The 16,572-nt window shown below is 38.1% G+C and overlaps 1 protein-coding gene across 2 annotated transcripts in view; it reads left to right on the top strand.

Annotated features, from left to right (window-relative positions):
• LOC139976879 (ABC transporter G family member 20-like) overlaps positions 1 to 16,572 on the top strand; it is a 34,393-nt gene that overhangs the window by 8,013 nt on the left and 9,808 nt on the right. For both annotated transcript variants that reach the window (XM_071985748.1, XM_071985747.1), the window contains exons 3-12: positions 5,095 to 5,254; positions 5,705 to 5,859; positions 7,227 to 7,334; positions 8,265 to 8,358; positions 9,339 to 9,413; positions 9,862 to 9,924; positions 12,137 to 12,287; positions 13,049 to 13,145; positions 15,073 to 15,250; positions 15,991 to 16,094. In XM_071985748.1, the coding sequence (XP_071841849.1) occupies positions 5,095 to 5,254; positions 5,705 to 5,859; positions 7,227 to 7,334; positions 8,265 to 8,358; positions 9,339 to 9,413; positions 9,862 to 9,924; positions 12,137 to 12,287; positions 13,049 to 13,145; positions 15,073 to 15,250; positions 15,991 to 16,094 (1,185 nt within the window). The remainder of the gene's footprint in view (positions 1 to 5,094; positions 5,255 to 5,704; positions 5,860 to 7,226; positions 7,335 to 8,264; positions 8,359 to 9,338; positions 9,414 to 9,861; positions 9,925 to 12,136; positions 12,288 to 13,048; positions 13,146 to 15,072; positions 15,251 to 15,990; positions 16,095 to 16,572) is intronic.

The following is a 16,572-nucleotide window of genomic DNA, read 5'->3' as shown; positions in this document are numbered from 1 at the left end:
ATGGTCTGTAACTATACTGTAATAATCAGAAATCTTGTGACTTTTAAACTACAATGTTGATCTAACAGCCTATACAGTAATTTGTTTGAAAACAAACTACAACCTTTGTTGTTTGTTTTAAATCTATCTCCAGCTTATCGTTAAATGCAGATTTCAAGATTGCACAGATAATCCCACACTGTGTTGAACTGATTGGTATAGATCAGTCCTAGAGAACACCAATTACTAGAGTAATTTTGTGAACAAAAGTTGGAATAATGAATAGTTTGCAGGGGATGGCCATTTAAAGATAATTACAACACAGTCCTGTACGCAATGGAATAATTTAATGCTCATATTTTGTCTAACTTAGCAGGTTAGAACCTTCTGAACTGTCTCGTATAAAATGCATACATGGTTCCCCAGGGTTGTATCAGAATGGCCATATTGTAAAAACAGTCTGCCATGTTGTACCGGATAAATAATTCCCTATGCTATCTAGCAGAATGTTGTTCATAAATTTATGTATGTATTTTAGATCCTCCTGCAAGCAGGAACTCACGAAGAAGCCTCATTGGCTTAACAAAGCTGCAAGCTGACCGAAGTCAGTCTCTTACATTCATATTTAACGTCCATGATTATGAATTGTTAATTGTCAACAACTCTGTAACTGGACGACATACGATGATAGCATTGACATTGATAGATGACACACATAAATGATAGCATTTATCTCCCGCAATAGATGACACTAAATTTATTCTTTCTTTATTCTCTCCATTCCTTCTCTACTAGTCCCCTTACATCTATCTCTTTGTGTTCACCATGCTGATTAACCTTTCTAAGGCTTTCTGTATTATTTGCGTCCCTTCTGTTACTGTTACTTGTCATTTAGCCTTTGTGAAGATCCTGCTACTGTAGGATCGAAATGTCAGGCCAACTTACTTTTACACACTAAATTTATTGCACAGCTCAGTGGATGACTTGTTGTATTTGGTGTAGCATAGCGAAGTAATCATATAGTCAAATTGCCTTTTAAGTGCCAAAAGAATGCTATTGTAGTGAACACAGGGACCATACAGGTACTACTGTATTTATGAGACCTCCAGATCCTTCAAAGCTATTACACAATATTTGAATAATTTTGCTATTTTTATTCCCTGTAAGAACAGTACTTCCCTGTCAAACATTTACCCTTTATTGGCTCCTGAGACATCTTGGTATATAAATGTTCACTAAATGTAAAGGTCAAAACAGAATAATTTGCATTGAATTTGAGTTGATTTTGATTTGAATTTGAATTGAATTTTGATTTGAATGTTTCTGGAATTTTGTGTCACCAGTGGTTTGGGCAAGTGATTAATACTACCTTGTGGAATAAAAAAAACAAAAAAAACTTACAATTTGAACACAGTAATAAATAAGGAGACTCACAGTTAGGTTCCTATTATTTGGAGCTGGATTTTTATAACATGGGCTAAAATATCCCGTTTTAGGATGAGGTGTTCTAAATTTGAGCATCTGAACATCACCCTTGAAACAAAGAACCACAAAAACACTCAAAGGCCCTCAACCTTCCACCTTTCCTTAAAAGAAATGAAGCAGCGGGGGGGGGGGGGGGGGTTATGGGAGATCAGCATCATCTTCCTGTGTTAATCAGAAAAGATAACTATATATGTATTCATACATGATGGCTTGACATCATACAGGTGCTGTGGCCGAGTGGATAAAGGTGGTGATATTTGAAGCAATTAGGCTTAGCAATCGGGAGGTTTGGGTTCGATTCCAAGCCGAGTCATAGTAAGGTGGGTTTTTCATCCAAGAGTAATCTACGGTTTCCCATCTGAAAAGACTTTCTAACTTGAAAAGATTCAAAATTTGAGTTAAAATGTGGAATTGGAAGCCACTCGATCTGTAATCCATTTAGCTCTTGCCAGTTTCTCCCACAACCCCTTGCGGGTTTCTCCCACATTTGTGGTCACTTAAGCATCATAAAAGTAACTGCTGCTTATTATGATCAGTTAGCCGTAGGTCTTTCTACACAAGAAAAGAGCAGTGTACTAACACAGTTAGTGTAATATTATGTTACCAGGGTATTACATAATTACCTGACCTGATTCTGATGTACTATCACTTCAGTAGGTCTATATTTATTAAGTAAACATTTATCTAAGATCACAAGTTCAGCTTGTGATTCTAACAGGTTTGTATTATCTTTAGTTCATGTGACACTTTACACAGCGTACAGTATAGTGAAGTATTTAACTTACATAGGGTAACCATAGCTTGTATATAGTAGTGGTGATATATGTATTGTCCATTTGCAATATATTCATAATGATAATTAATGTATCGATACTGTGTTCTACTTTCAGCTGTCTCCAATCTACCTTTCACTTCCCCATCTCCATATAAAATAATTTGTAATTGGTTAGATATTTAGCACAGCCCTCCCATTCTGTATAAGAATGCATTTATCTGAGTAAATTGGAAAGGAAATAGTTACTTGGACAGTTTAAGACACAACTACTGTACAGGCCAGGCAGCTTAAAGAGTGTGAAGACTTGCGCAAAAAGAAACGTCTAATGCAGGTAATCTGACCTGGTTTCGAATGAGGTGTAACAGAAGTGTAAAAAGAAACGTCTAATGCAGGCTATCTGACCTGGTTTCGAATGAGGTGTAACAGAAGTGTTAGACACCATCATCGATCCCAGAAATTTTGCACACAGCTTGCTACCAAGGTTCGGTAATTAGACACTAGTGTACAGTCAGTACAAACAGCTGCGGTCAATACCCACAGCGCAGTGTACAACCGATGCAGCGATGGACATCTCAGGTCCAGCTAAAGATAACAAGGTATCACGTTTCATTACTGTCTGCATTTTGTAGCAACAAGCACAAAACTTCACTTGCAAGCAACGGAAAGTTAACTTTTTCAGAGCGCGGCACACGGTTTGGGGCGGGTCTTCAATGCCTTTAAAGTCTATCAACTCTCCCAACCATGCAGTACATTCATAATGTGCCATACTTTCATTTGTCCGTTAGATCCTAAAACGGACACTGCTTACAAGATGGGCACTGTTTACAGGCGCGTATCCAGGATTTTCTAACCCGGGGGGCGCGAATTACTATCTAAGCGGAGCGCCACCATCGGTTGGCGCGCAGCGTACAAGAAAATTTCTGGTTTTGATACCCCCCAGATCACCGGAAATGGCACTTCTCGGGCTTGAAAATGACCAACCAGATGTACACTTTTACCTGAGAACCAAGTATTTCCCAATAGTTTTTTTTTTTTCATCCATAACCTTTTTGAAGATTTTCACCAGTCACATATCATGTTCGACCTGATCGCATCTCATGTGGATCATTGCTTTTGTAGGTGATCCTTCGTCGCGGTCCACAATACCCGACAGCCCCACTTTTCAAGGTTTTCAGCCCATTATTTGTTCAGAATTTGAAAATTGAGATTTCTCGTGAATAAACTCACTTCAAAACATACCCATAATGTTGCATCTATGTCATCTATGGACAACCAATATAGAAAAACCTCCTTGAACCCCTAACAGACCGGTCAAAATTACACTAGTAGAGGGAAGTATGATGAAGAATGTTGGTCAGGAAATTTTCGAAAATTCAGACGCACTAATTTATTGGTGTAGAAATATTAAAACCTCTTATAACGGCTATAATTAAACTTGGTTGAAGGAAATGAAAACAAATACCAGATATTTCCTTCAACCGAACAATACACACATAGGCGTAGGAGGCAGGGGCTCCTACTGAAAGAAAAATAAATTGCAATGATGTAGCTAAAGGAAATGAATAGTTGAAAAAATATCTCCTTGATAATTAAAATAAAGTTGTAAGCTTGGCCGACTAATTCGACATTACTAATGTAAAAGAGAATTTGACATAATTGGACCTGCATGCTTTTTCTCCATCTACATAAGACATTTCGTTGTTTACAGCATCCCGCGGTATACTGCGCAATTTCCACGAACTGTACGGTACACAATGACATGCGAGGTAATAACCGATGCTTACTTATATGATATTGATATTAACGTGTAAAACGCGCGCGGAGCGCGCGAAAAATTTAGGTTATATTTTTCGGGTAAAGTCGTTACAGTCCCCAAAATCAAATGGGTTACTATGACTACACACATCGACAGTTTTGAGGCTGTTCATCCTGGAACCTCGATTTTCATGCTCACTGATATATGATGTTATCTGCTGTGTGGTTTACAAATTCGAACAGGCGCGTAGCGAATACTTTGCAAGGGAGGGGCGAAGCCTGTAGGTAACTATCTAAGCGTAGCGCCACCACGAGTTGGCGCGAAGCGTACAAGAAAATTTTGGCTGAAAATGCCTCCCAGATCGCTGGATATGACACTTCCACTGCCTTGTAAGCTGCATCTAAGCATTTTCTATTTTGAATTTACTAGCGATATCATAAAAAAAAAAAATATGCTCGGGGGGCGGTCGCCCCCTTCCCGAAATGCGTCATGTTCTCCGACGACTCCGACCAGCCACAGTTGGTTTCATAGCACAATGGTTTAAGGCGTCCATACACACACACACACGCGTTATGGTAGATCATATATAGTATATATATATATATACATTAGTGAGAGAGGAGAAATGGAAACGTCAAAAATGGAGTTGTCGGTGAAAGGGGTAGGGTGATGCGCCCGCCCCTTCCGACATCTTCGATCCGTCACTGGCTACCCTGTGTATATAATAGGGATCAGCGCTGTAATGATGTCACTGTTCTTCTTTCTCTTCCCGGTGTCTTGGCATATTTATTCTACTCCCTCCTCTTTTTTCTCCTCTTTTTTTTCTTTTCCCTTCCTTCCTCCTCCTCTTTTCCCCCTCTTTTTTCCTTTTTTTCTTCTCTTTTTTTCCTCTCCTCTTTTTCTTACCCGGGGGGCGCGCGCCCCCAACGCCCCCCCCTGGATACGCACCTGGTTTAACTTAAGGCATCAAATGTTTTCTTGAGCTTCGGAATTGGTTAGGGGTTGGGCACTACATCAGTGAGAGTGTACGTTAACTGTTACATAACCCTATATATTGTAGATGATACAGTGTTTAACCTATTTTCTTCCTATACTATAGTTATGGTCTTCTAGGACCCAGTGGCTGTGGCAAGACCACCTTACTCAGATGCTGTCTTGGCCGACTGAACTTTAATAGTGGAGTGGTATTGACTCTCGGGAGACCGCCCAACACAGCAGGTCATGGCGTACCAGGTGCTATGGTGGGCTACATGCCCCAGGTAATTACTTCAATTGTATTCAAGTTTTTTGTATTTAAAGATGAATGATGGGCTATTTAAAACAGGAACTTTTAAGCCGACAAAGAGAAATGCTACCAACATTATGGGGAAGTGAGTGGGGGGGGGGGGAGTGGAGGGATGTGGGGAGCAATGTAGATAAGTAGATATGTAGGCTTGATGATACGGGAGTCAGGGTCAATGAGGGGTCCCGGGGTATGTGTAGGGATAGATCAGGTCAGGGCTTCCTGCAGTGCAAATTCTTGATATGACTAGGACTTTGTACCATGAGTTTATCAAGACTTTAAACTGGGGGCCTGGTGACTTACCTGTCACTGGGCCAGATCATCTGGCTACCAGTATGTGAAGACTTAAAAATGGGTGGCTGGTGACTTAGCTGTCCCTGGGCCAGATCTGGCTTCCAGTATCTGTAATTTTTCTCCCTTTACAAAGGAAACGGCTCTGTACGACCAGTTCACAATCAGCGAAACTCTCAACTACTTTGGAACAATCTTCCGCCTCCGGGGACAAGCCCTTGAGGACAGAAAAACATTTCTAATCGATCTGCTGAGACTACCGCACAAGGGCTCCTTAATAAAGAATCTCAGGTATGTATGATTCAGACTGCCACACAAAGGTTCCTTAATAAAGAATCTTATAAATGTATGTGTGATTCAGACTGCCACACAAAGGTTCCTTAATAAAGAATCTTAGGTATGTATGATATAAACTGTCCCAAAGGTTCCTTAATAAAGAATCTTTCAGGCTATGTGTGATTCAGACTGCCACACAAAGGTTCCTTAGTAGAGAATCTTATGTACGTGTGATTCAGACTACCACACAAAGGTTCCTTAATAAAGAATCTTTCAGGCTATGTGTGATTCAGACTGCCACACAAAGGTTCCTTAATAAAGAATCTTAGGTATATATATATGATTCAGACTGCCACACAAAGGTTCCTTAATAAAGAATCTTAGGTATATGATTCAGACTGCCACACAAAGGTTCCTTAATAAAGAATCTTATGTATGTGTGATTCAGACTGCCACACAAAAGTTCCTTAATAAAGAATCTTATGTATGTGTGATTCAGACTGCCACACAAAGGTTCCTTAATAAAGAATCTTAGGTATATATATATGATTCAGACTGCCACACAAAGGTTCCTTAAAAAAGAATCTTATGTATGTGTGATTCAGACTGCCACACATAGGTTCCTTAATAAAGAATCTTATGTATGTGTGATTCAGACTGCCACACAAAAGTTCCTTAATAAAGAATCTTATGTATGTGTGATTCAGACTGCCACACAAAAGTTCCTTAATAAAGAATCTTATGTGATTCAGACTGCCACACAAAGGTTTCTTAATAAAGAATATTATGTATGTGTGATCCAGACTGCAACACTAAGGTTCCTAAATAAAAATCTTATGTATGTGCGATTCAGAATACCACACAAAGGTACCTTAATAAAGAATCTCATGTATGTTTGATTCAGACTGCCACACAAAGGTTCCTTAACAAAGAATCTTATTTATGTGTGATTCAGACTGCCACACAAAGGTTCCTTAATAAAGAATCTTGTATGTGTGATTCAGACTGCCCCAAAGGTTCCTTAATAAAGAATCTTATGTATGTGTGATTTAGACTGCCACACTAAGATTCCTTAATAAAGAATCTAATTGTATGATTCAGATTGCCACACAAAGGCCCTGTATACTTGGGTTGGTTTACCCTGAGTTGCACTAATTTCAGTTGTCAAAGAAGCACAAGTATTAATTTGACTTCCCTCTTACCTATTTGATTCAATATTAATGAACCCCATCCTGACAACCCACCACCTACAGTACCACCTACCCACCCCATATCCTACCACCTACCCCATATCATCATTATTCTACCACTGAAGAAGTCTTATTTAAGCTAAGGTTGACCTGGTCATTACTTCATTTTTTGTTTCTTCAATTCTCCATCAGTGGAGGCCAGAAGAGGCGGGTTTCCTTTGCTGCTGCCCTCCTCCAGGAACCAGAGCTTCTTATTCTAGATGAGCCCACGGTCGGCGTTGATCCGCTGCTCAGAGAGAAGTAAGTCTGCCCTTTTTTGGCTTCCATATTCCATCAAGGTAATTTACATTCTTTATAGATACTGTACTTGCCAAAATTTACAAGTTGGGGCTAGTAAATATTTCACTGAAGTCTTTCGTTTGGATTCCCATACGATAATCACTCATACCTGCCTATTCTTCAACCATTGTCCGGTTTCAAAATATAGAATTAAAGATAACAAAAAATGTTAACAAACCTCTCATCTATTTAAAAAAGTGTCTCAAGGTTAATATGTGAAAGTTTGCAGGCCTGATCCTTTGATCCTGCTAGGATCATCAGAAGCATACGAACACAGAAGCAGCATTGTGTTAGTTTTAGTTTGCCTCTGAAGAAGATCCTACCAGGATGGTAGCATCAGACCCTCTAATTTTTACCCATTTTCCAGAAGATATAAAACGGGACATTCAAATTAACAAGGTTTACATCTGCATAATATGATATAGATGGAAATGTAATGCAAGAGGGTAACTATAGCAACTGGTTGGCTTTTCAAATATGAAAGAACTCTCACAAAGGCTTGAGTAGAGTATGTTTTTAGTGTAGTTTGATTCGTTAAAAGGATTTTCTGGTGGCTCATTACATACCTCTTACTGTAATCCAGCTTCCTGGAGTAGTTGAAGCTGTAGGCAGTCAATATAGGTTACATTCAATCAACCATATCTGGGGTAAGGGCCAAGATATTAAGGTGGTGTTTTCCAGCTAGGTGTTTGGTTATATTTTCCTCTTCAATATAAGTTTCATATTGTTCGTCACCAGAAAGTCCTCCTAAATGTTTTGACTGAGTTTTAAATCCACTAGAATGCTCTGTAATCTTCCAAACGTGGACGTCGACACAAAGCTACACTGTAAAAAAATATATATTTTGTTTAATAGTCTTCATTTAAAATTTATCGTCTGTTTCTATTTCAGGATTTGGGAGTACCTGTTGGGGTTTGCAAAGGGCGGTAACACAACCATCATCCTGACAACACATTACATTGAAGAAGCGAGACAGGCAGATATAGTAAGGAACAAGAAATGTGTCTTGGTTGGATCCATTCTCATTCTCTTGCTTGACTTAAAATAAAAATTAAAATAAAATAAAACTGTTAGCAAACTGCTTATCCACAAGAGAGCCTGTGTAAGAGAATGTGTAAAAGTAAGTTGGCCTGACGTTTCAATCCTAGCAGGATCTTCTTCAGAGGCTAAATGACAAGTAACAGTAACAGAAGGCACAAAAACATGCACAGAATCCAGACAGGTTAATGAGCATGGTGAACACAAAGAGATAGATGTAAGGGGATTACTAGACAAGGGATGGAGAGAAGAAAGAAAGAAACCAACAGGGGAAGAGGAGAGGTAGGAGATAAACAGTGGAGGGACAAAGAGAGGATTAAGGGAAGGGGGTAGGGAATAAAATGGAGAAGGACAAAGACAGAAAGGTGTGGAGAAATATATTGATTTAAAAATATTTAAAAAATTTAAAAATATTGATTTAAAACTGACGTAACTGGCTCATGAACTGGTTTTGTTTGTGATAAGAATTTTCATTTCTTGGGTCATTAGTTTTTCTTTGACATTGTTGCAATTCCTTCTTTGGTCACATGACAGAATCTGTGAAAGTATGAGCTACTAGGCTGACCAAGCTGTAATAAGTAAAGTGTGTATTCAATATCATCGAGTGGTTTCTCATGTATCTTAACCTCATACTTGCATCATGTAGGAGTTATCTAAACTTGTAGGCTCTCTGTGGTTTCAGCTCACTCCTTTGTGTCTTTTTTAAGAACTTGTAGAAGTTTATTAAATATGTTTAACTCACCACCATGGGTCAGAAAATGGTTCCACAATTTTTAAAAAAATAAACAGAGTAAATTAAAGAGTGAAACAAATGTTACCTTACATGATAGAGTCTTGTGTTGAACAGCCCCTGTAATGTGATGAGCAGCCCCTCTAAAGAAAGGTGAGAAAAACGTTGCTCTGAAGTTGTTCCTCTCTTTTTACAAGGTTGGATTGATGAGAAACGGGAAGCTGCTCTCAGAGTCATCGCCTCAAGCATTGATGGATCTTCATCAAACTCCCGTAAGTCAATCACGTTTATTTTCTTCTCAACACATTTTCAGGATCATTGACTATTATTTGTATCAATGTATCATTGTTGAAATAATGTTGGTGTGTTGTGTACATGGGTTTCATTTATGCAGTTTGCATCTATTAGATGAGCTGTTTCATCTCTTTTAGGAACAGGGCTGTTAGTTACTTCTAGTTAAACTTACTTATAGTTATTTATGGGTTACTGGTAGTTACTTATAGTTATGAGTAATTATCTTTACTTATAGTTACTTATAGTATATACTTAAAGTTATACTTACATACATTGTCTAATTACATATATTGTTGTCTTATTACATATATTGTCGTCTTATTACGTATATAATTGTCTTAATTCATACATTTTTGTCTAATTACGTACATTGTTGTCATATTACATATACTGTTGTCTTATTTGGTTTATTTTTATTTTCTACAGACACTGGAAGAAGTCTTTCTGAAACTATGCATGGCTGATACAGAGGATGATGAAAATCATATGGTAAGTACTTTACCTCTCTGACTGAAATAGTGATCGTTACTTCCATTAAGACACTTACATGTCTTCTCACAGCTTTTTCACTCTCAGTCCATCGTTCACAGAGCATTCCTGCATTAAGGCCCGGTCACACTACAGCGATATTTTATTGGAATACGGTCCGATTTTTCCGATTTTAGGCCGAAGAGTGAGGTTTGTGGTAGTAAATGTAATGAATGCAGTGGAATATATTCGAATACCTACTCCAAATCTGAGGGGTTCTGGAACGGAATACATTCTGAAGTGACGTCACATCAAAAAAACGATAAAAATCGGAAGAGAAATCGGATAGCTATCCGATAAAAGGAAACGGATAAATATCAAAAGTTAGGAGAGGGCTATTCCACATCGGAATGGCTCAACAGATAGCAAATCAGGTCCTTTATCACTGTGGCTAGAAGACCCGAACGAAAAACTGGCTGTTTCGATTCCTCCGGGAAAATCGGATAGTATTCCGAATAAAAAATAGGTATAGTGTGACAGGGCCTTAACCCTTATTAGCCCAGTCCTCCTCCTGTTGGAGTACAGTCTAGTTTGGACCATCCACCTCTTCTGTCTTCAACCCAAAGTGCCTACAAATTTCAAACATTTATAATAGCCCTTGGTAACTGTTTAGCACCATTGTCCTTCCTTGTTGACCCCACAACATTCCGGACTACTGCCCTCCTTTTCATTCTTCTACTCCAAGTGTCAACAATTTAGGAGAGTAGCATTTACTATCTCAAGAAATGATAACTTAGTTTATGCATTTGAATGTCTATAAAGGAGGTGGATTAGTAAATTCTGCTAACGGGTAGTTTTTTTTTATGATCTATTAGCCCAGTCTACCAATTTCCCTTTGAAAATTGCCCTCCTAGATGGCAAACAGATGCAGTTGCAAAAAAACAGATGCAAACTCAACTTCAGGTTATTAAATGGATTATCATTTTTGGCATAACATATGATCTACAAGCTAAGCAGTTTTGCATTCATACAAGGTCACATTACATTGTTAACTTGCTGACTTTTAGGTTGATATTTCCAGGTCAATTCTGAGGGTAATTACTTCAATGAAACTGTGGAAATACAAAGTGTTTGTTGAGTGGGGTAGTTGTATGTCAATAATACTGTACAACAGAGTTTGTATTAGTACTGCAGGAGGAATGGCCTGGTTAACCACATACACTGTAGTGTATGCTGTTTGTCACCACATGGTGTATGTTATACATATGTAACCGCATAGTGTATGTTATATATTATAGGTATGTAACTGCATAGTGTATGTTATATATTACATGTATGTAACCACATATTGTATGTTACATATTATATGTATGTAACCGCATAGTGTATGTTATATATTATAGGTATGTAACTGCATAGTGTATGTTATATATTACATGTATGTAACCACATATTGTATGTTACATATTATATGTATGTAACCACATATTGTATGTTATATATTATAGGTATGTAACTGCATAGTGTATGTTATATATTACATGTATGTAACCTCATAGTGTATTTAATATATTATATGTATGTGACCGCATAGTGTATGTTACATATTATATGTATGTAACTGCATAGTGTATGTTACATATTATATGTATGTAACCCCATAGTGTATGTTATATATTATAGGTATGTAACCGCATAGTGTATGTTATATATTATAGGTATGTAACTGCATAGTGTATGTTATATATTACATGTATGTAACCACATATTGTATGTTACATATTATATGTATGTAACCGCATAGTGTATGTTATATATTATAGGTATGTAACTGCATAGTGTATGTTATATATTATATGTATGTAACTGCATAGTGTATGTTACATATTATATGTATGTAACCCATAGTGTATGTTATATATTATAGGTATGTAACCGCATAGTGTATGTTATATATTATAGGTATGTAACCGCATAGTGTATGTTATATATTACATGTATGTAACCACATATTGTATGTTATATATTATATGTATGTAACCGCATAGTGTATGTTATATATTATAGGTATGTAACTGCATAGTGTATGTTATATATTATTTGTATGTAACCGCATAGTGTATATTGAGGGTAGCAGTTGTATACACCATGCGTCATACTGCACATTTGAGTCTGGTTAATTGCATATGTATATTCCCATGTTCGTTTCATCTTTTGTCCAATGGTTTTTTAGGGAGATGCTGGAAATCATGATGGCTTACAAACCGCATTCACTTGCGAGAGCGACACGACAGGGTTACTCAACGATGATAAACTAGGAACGGGCAATCCACCTCCGTACAGTGGTAATGATGTAATGTCCAGTCAAGTCCATGTGGAGTACGGTACGTATCAGCTTTATCCAATGGGTGGCGCAGGAGTGATACGCCACCCATTAAGAAAGGTGGCAGCTACATAGACTTACATAACAATAAATGTGACACTTCTTCAGATCACTATGGGTATAGGTAAATGTTATCAATTGGAATGGCTTGCCATGGAGCTGTCATAAAGAACTGTGTGGTCTTACTCACCATATATACAGGCATGAGCTCTTTCTGCGAATTGGCGGAATATCCGTGATTTCTTTTTCTACCTCGAGGACAAAATCCATTATCCTAACACAGTGTAGCATTCGCAAACTGGAGCCTATACCGCAATTTTGCAAAGTTCTGTGATTTTTTTTTACCCCAGGCTCATCCCTGTATATAATATCTAATGGTTTGGACCATCGTGGCACCTGCTAATTTACCTACCATAACTTTCTAGATTTTGAGCTAGTAGAGGAGAAGGTTTAGTGTAGTGCTATCCCAACCATATATCTGTTTTTGTCGTGACATCTCCCAATTTCACTGGTCAGTCATTTTCAAAAATGCATAAATCAGTTATTCCCAATCCTCCTGATTTTTAGATCATCCCTTTTACTAATCATCTTTCTCATAATTGAACACCTCAAATGAACCTCTTATAGGCCACTGTCCACTTCTTCTCCCTCCTCCCTCCCCCCTTCTCCTTTTTCTACTGGATATACTAATTCTCTGATTATTTTCAGTTCATTTGTAATTTTATATTGTTTTTTTGCCTTTGTTTTTGATCTTCTTTGTAGAGAAGCCTCCATTTAAGTGGTTGGACTTCTTCCCAAGTTTACTAAACCTTTGGGCTTTGATCGTGAAGGACCTCATTAAGATGGTACGCACTCCAGGGTAAGGACCTTTAAAGTTATCCCGTGACTTTGTAGTTTGTACAAAAGCAGTCTTTTGCGCTAGCCCCCTACCTTTAACAAACTTACGGAGTATAAATCAAAATAACACAGCAGTTTAGCAAACTAAGCCACCCTCATAGATTTGTTCACATTTGATCTGTAACATTTTGTCAGCCTGGTACTTTGTCATTCGTATTTATGTTAAACTTGCAAAATTCAGAAATTTTTGACTTCGGTTCTTCTTTTGAAATGGAAAGACATTTGAGGAGACAAGGCGACTGAACTACACTGTTGTGGGATTTCAACATTGAATCATATCCAGAAAGTTTTCAAAACCAACTAAATTGTTATACAATCATGACTGAACTTTGTGTACCTGATGGCATGATGAAGTGATTAGAGTGTCCCCCCCCCTCCAGGTTCCGGTTTCAAACCCTCATGAGGAACCAGACTCATTCGACTTATTCAAAATTTAACTGAAGCCTTTGTGGATTCGGTATTTTACTTTGTGAATTGGGAAGTAGAGGTTTCCGTTGTATCACGGTTCGAAATAGTTTACTTCATCATTAGCTGGGCTGCAGTAATGATGATGGTCAACAGGGTGCCCCAAACTTCGCTCCCTCAGTATTTGAAAGAAGTGGTCCGATTTTGAGGTGTTTGCCTCATCTGTAAAATGGGGATATTAGTAATGGTCACTGCAGCTGAATCAGCAACATCAGGTCTGATAACTATACTTGTTAGCCTATTTGTTCCTCTCTTAATGAAATGGAGAAGGCTTAGTCACTTTTGGTGTAAGAAAGTCTTTATCCAAGATCGATAAAACACGGACAGGATTCCAAGGCTGTTGTTGGCTTCCTAGCTATTTTTGAAGAGCTAAGTAATCACATCGTTCACTATGGATGTAACTTCCTATCAGTGCTCTGGCCTTCTACATTATAATTCTAAAATCTTTGACTTAAAGATCTGCTTTTATATTGGCTCTTATGATAGCACGCTATAGCTACAAAAGTTTTGTGATTACCTAATCAACCTGCCACGGTCGTAAATCGACCTCAGGCCACACAATTAGCCTGCATCGCTTCTTAACAGCATTAGGCTCTTTGTGTAAACACTGTGTGGAAGTATGTTCATGTCTACAGTGTATTTAATCATACAGCGTTCGCACAAAGACCCTCATACAAGAAAAGTATGTGGCAGGCGTTGCAGACTAATTGGTAAAAAGAGGTCATTTTACGACCAAGGCAGGTCGATTACATAATCTCAAGAAACTTTTCCATGATAGCGTGCTATAGTTGTGGTCTACACAACTTCATTGGCTCCCTATCAGCTACAGAATTCAGTATAAACTACTTCTTCTCACCTTTTGTGCTCATCATCTGGAACAGCATGTGTACCTGTCGCAACTCGCACACTTCGTTCCTCCAACAAACTGTATTTAACTGTTCCTAAACCATGCTTGAAGACCTATGGTTACAGAAGCTTGGAATACTCTGGCTCTTATCTCTGGAACAAGTTACCAGATCACATTCGAACATGCTCTAAGCTTTCTACTTTCAAAAGTTTATTTAAGACCCATCTTTTCACCTGTTCTTTTGTAAATTAATCTGCCTTCTTTGTAAAGCGCCTTGAGCAGTGACTTTTGTCTACTGATTTGGTGCTATATAAGTCTCATTTAGTATTATTATTATTATTAAACAGCAGACCTTGAATACCATGTCGCGATTTCTCACATCTCTCTCCTCATTAGCATTATTTTTCACCGTTGAATCACAGCTTCAACAAATACACCTAGCTTGGTTTTTGTTTTGTTATTCTGTTTTCCATCTTTCTGTTGCTAGGGGTCTTGCCTTCCAGTTTCTCATACTTCAACAAATACACCTATCTTTTGTTTTGTTGTTTTATTCTGTTTTCCTTCTTTCTGTTGCTAGGGGTCTTGCCTTCCAGTTTCTCATACCAGTGTTAGAGGTCTGCCTCTTCTGCCTCTGTGTGGGTGTTCCTCCCAAGAATCTCCCGATGGCCGTGGTAAATAACGACCAACCTCCGTTCCTCTTCCCTCACCTCAGCGAGAGGTATCTCACGTACCTGAGCAACGAAACCATCACCAAGGTAGGGGTTTATCACATATATCATAAACAATAATAATAATAATATTTGATTTATATATCGTGCTTTACACCAGCGATAGGTCTCAAAGCGCTTTACAGACGTTATATTACCCCTGGTCAATGATAACCTGTCACAGACACAATCCCTCCAGTCGGCAGCAGTTATATAGTGCGCCCAGTGACACGTTACCTCACAGGTACCCATTTAACCCCTGGGTGGAGAGAGGCAAGTGAGGTAAAGCATCTTGCCCAAGGACACAACGTAATGAACTAGGCAGGAATCGAACCAGCAATCCTTGGATCACGAGTCTGACGCCTTAGCCAATTGGCCACCACGCTCTCTATAAATAGTAATATATTCCCCCTTACAGGCTCTTACATTAAGGTTTTGGTATTATGTTCTATCTATAGACTATTTGGAGATGTTTAATATCCTTATAGCTAATACTCTTTCTTTGGAATAAATTATATTCTATTTTTCTTGTAGTTTCTTGTTTCTTCAGAAAGTACTTTCTTGTGAAGCCCTGTCCCATTTTACAACCTACACAACTTTTCCTCTTTTTATTCTCTAAACTTGATTCTTCTGCTCTTTGTAATGGGGAAGAATAAGTGATTAAATTAATTAATTAATTAATATCATTAACTACTGTAGACAGTACCCTCTGGGATTGTTTACTTGTAATATATTTAACATAGTTGCATGATCCCTCAGAAAAAGATGTTCCAATCTTGTTTTCACAGAAATATGTTGCGAGTTACACTGAAGCCTATGATAATGCTAAGAACGGTGATTACTGGGGAATTATTCATTTTGAAAAGAACTATTCCAGGGCTCTTGTCAACAGGTAATTTTTCCTTACGCAAATATTTGGCAGTGTCTGCTTTGAAAACTTGAAAAGACATTTTTGTGCCGGCTAAGAACTTTGAATCCTCACCATTACTTCAAGATCATCCTACTCACATATAAAGCCCTGCATGGATTACCACCAGAACACATGAGTAGCATGATCAGTCGGAAGACCACCACCCGCTCTCTCCGATCCTCAAATCAGCTACTGCTCCATGTACCTAAGTGGAAGCTCAAGTCATTTGGTCATAGATCGTTCTCTAATGCAGCTCCTTCTCTTTGGAACTCACTTCCACTGCACATCAAGTCGGCACCCAACGTTAAAATTTTCAAAAACAGACTCAAAACTTATATATTTTGACTGCCTTCCCTGAGCACTAGCGCCACTGAGCATTGGTTTTCCTCTGGATATTGGCGCTATATAAATTTGCATTTATTATTATCATTACCTAATTGTGTATTATTCATACATTGTC

The sequence above is a fragment of the Apostichopus japonicus genome, chromosome 12, assembly GCF_037975245.1.
Source record: "Apostichopus japonicus isolate 1M-3 chromosome 12, ASM3797524v1, whole genome shotgun sequence".
In the NCBI taxonomy this organism is placed as follows: Eukaryota; Metazoa; Echinodermata; class Holothuroidea; order Aspidochirotida; family Stichopodidae; genus Apostichopus; species Apostichopus japonicus.
This window is presented reverse-complemented; position numbering and strand designations above follow the sequence as displayed.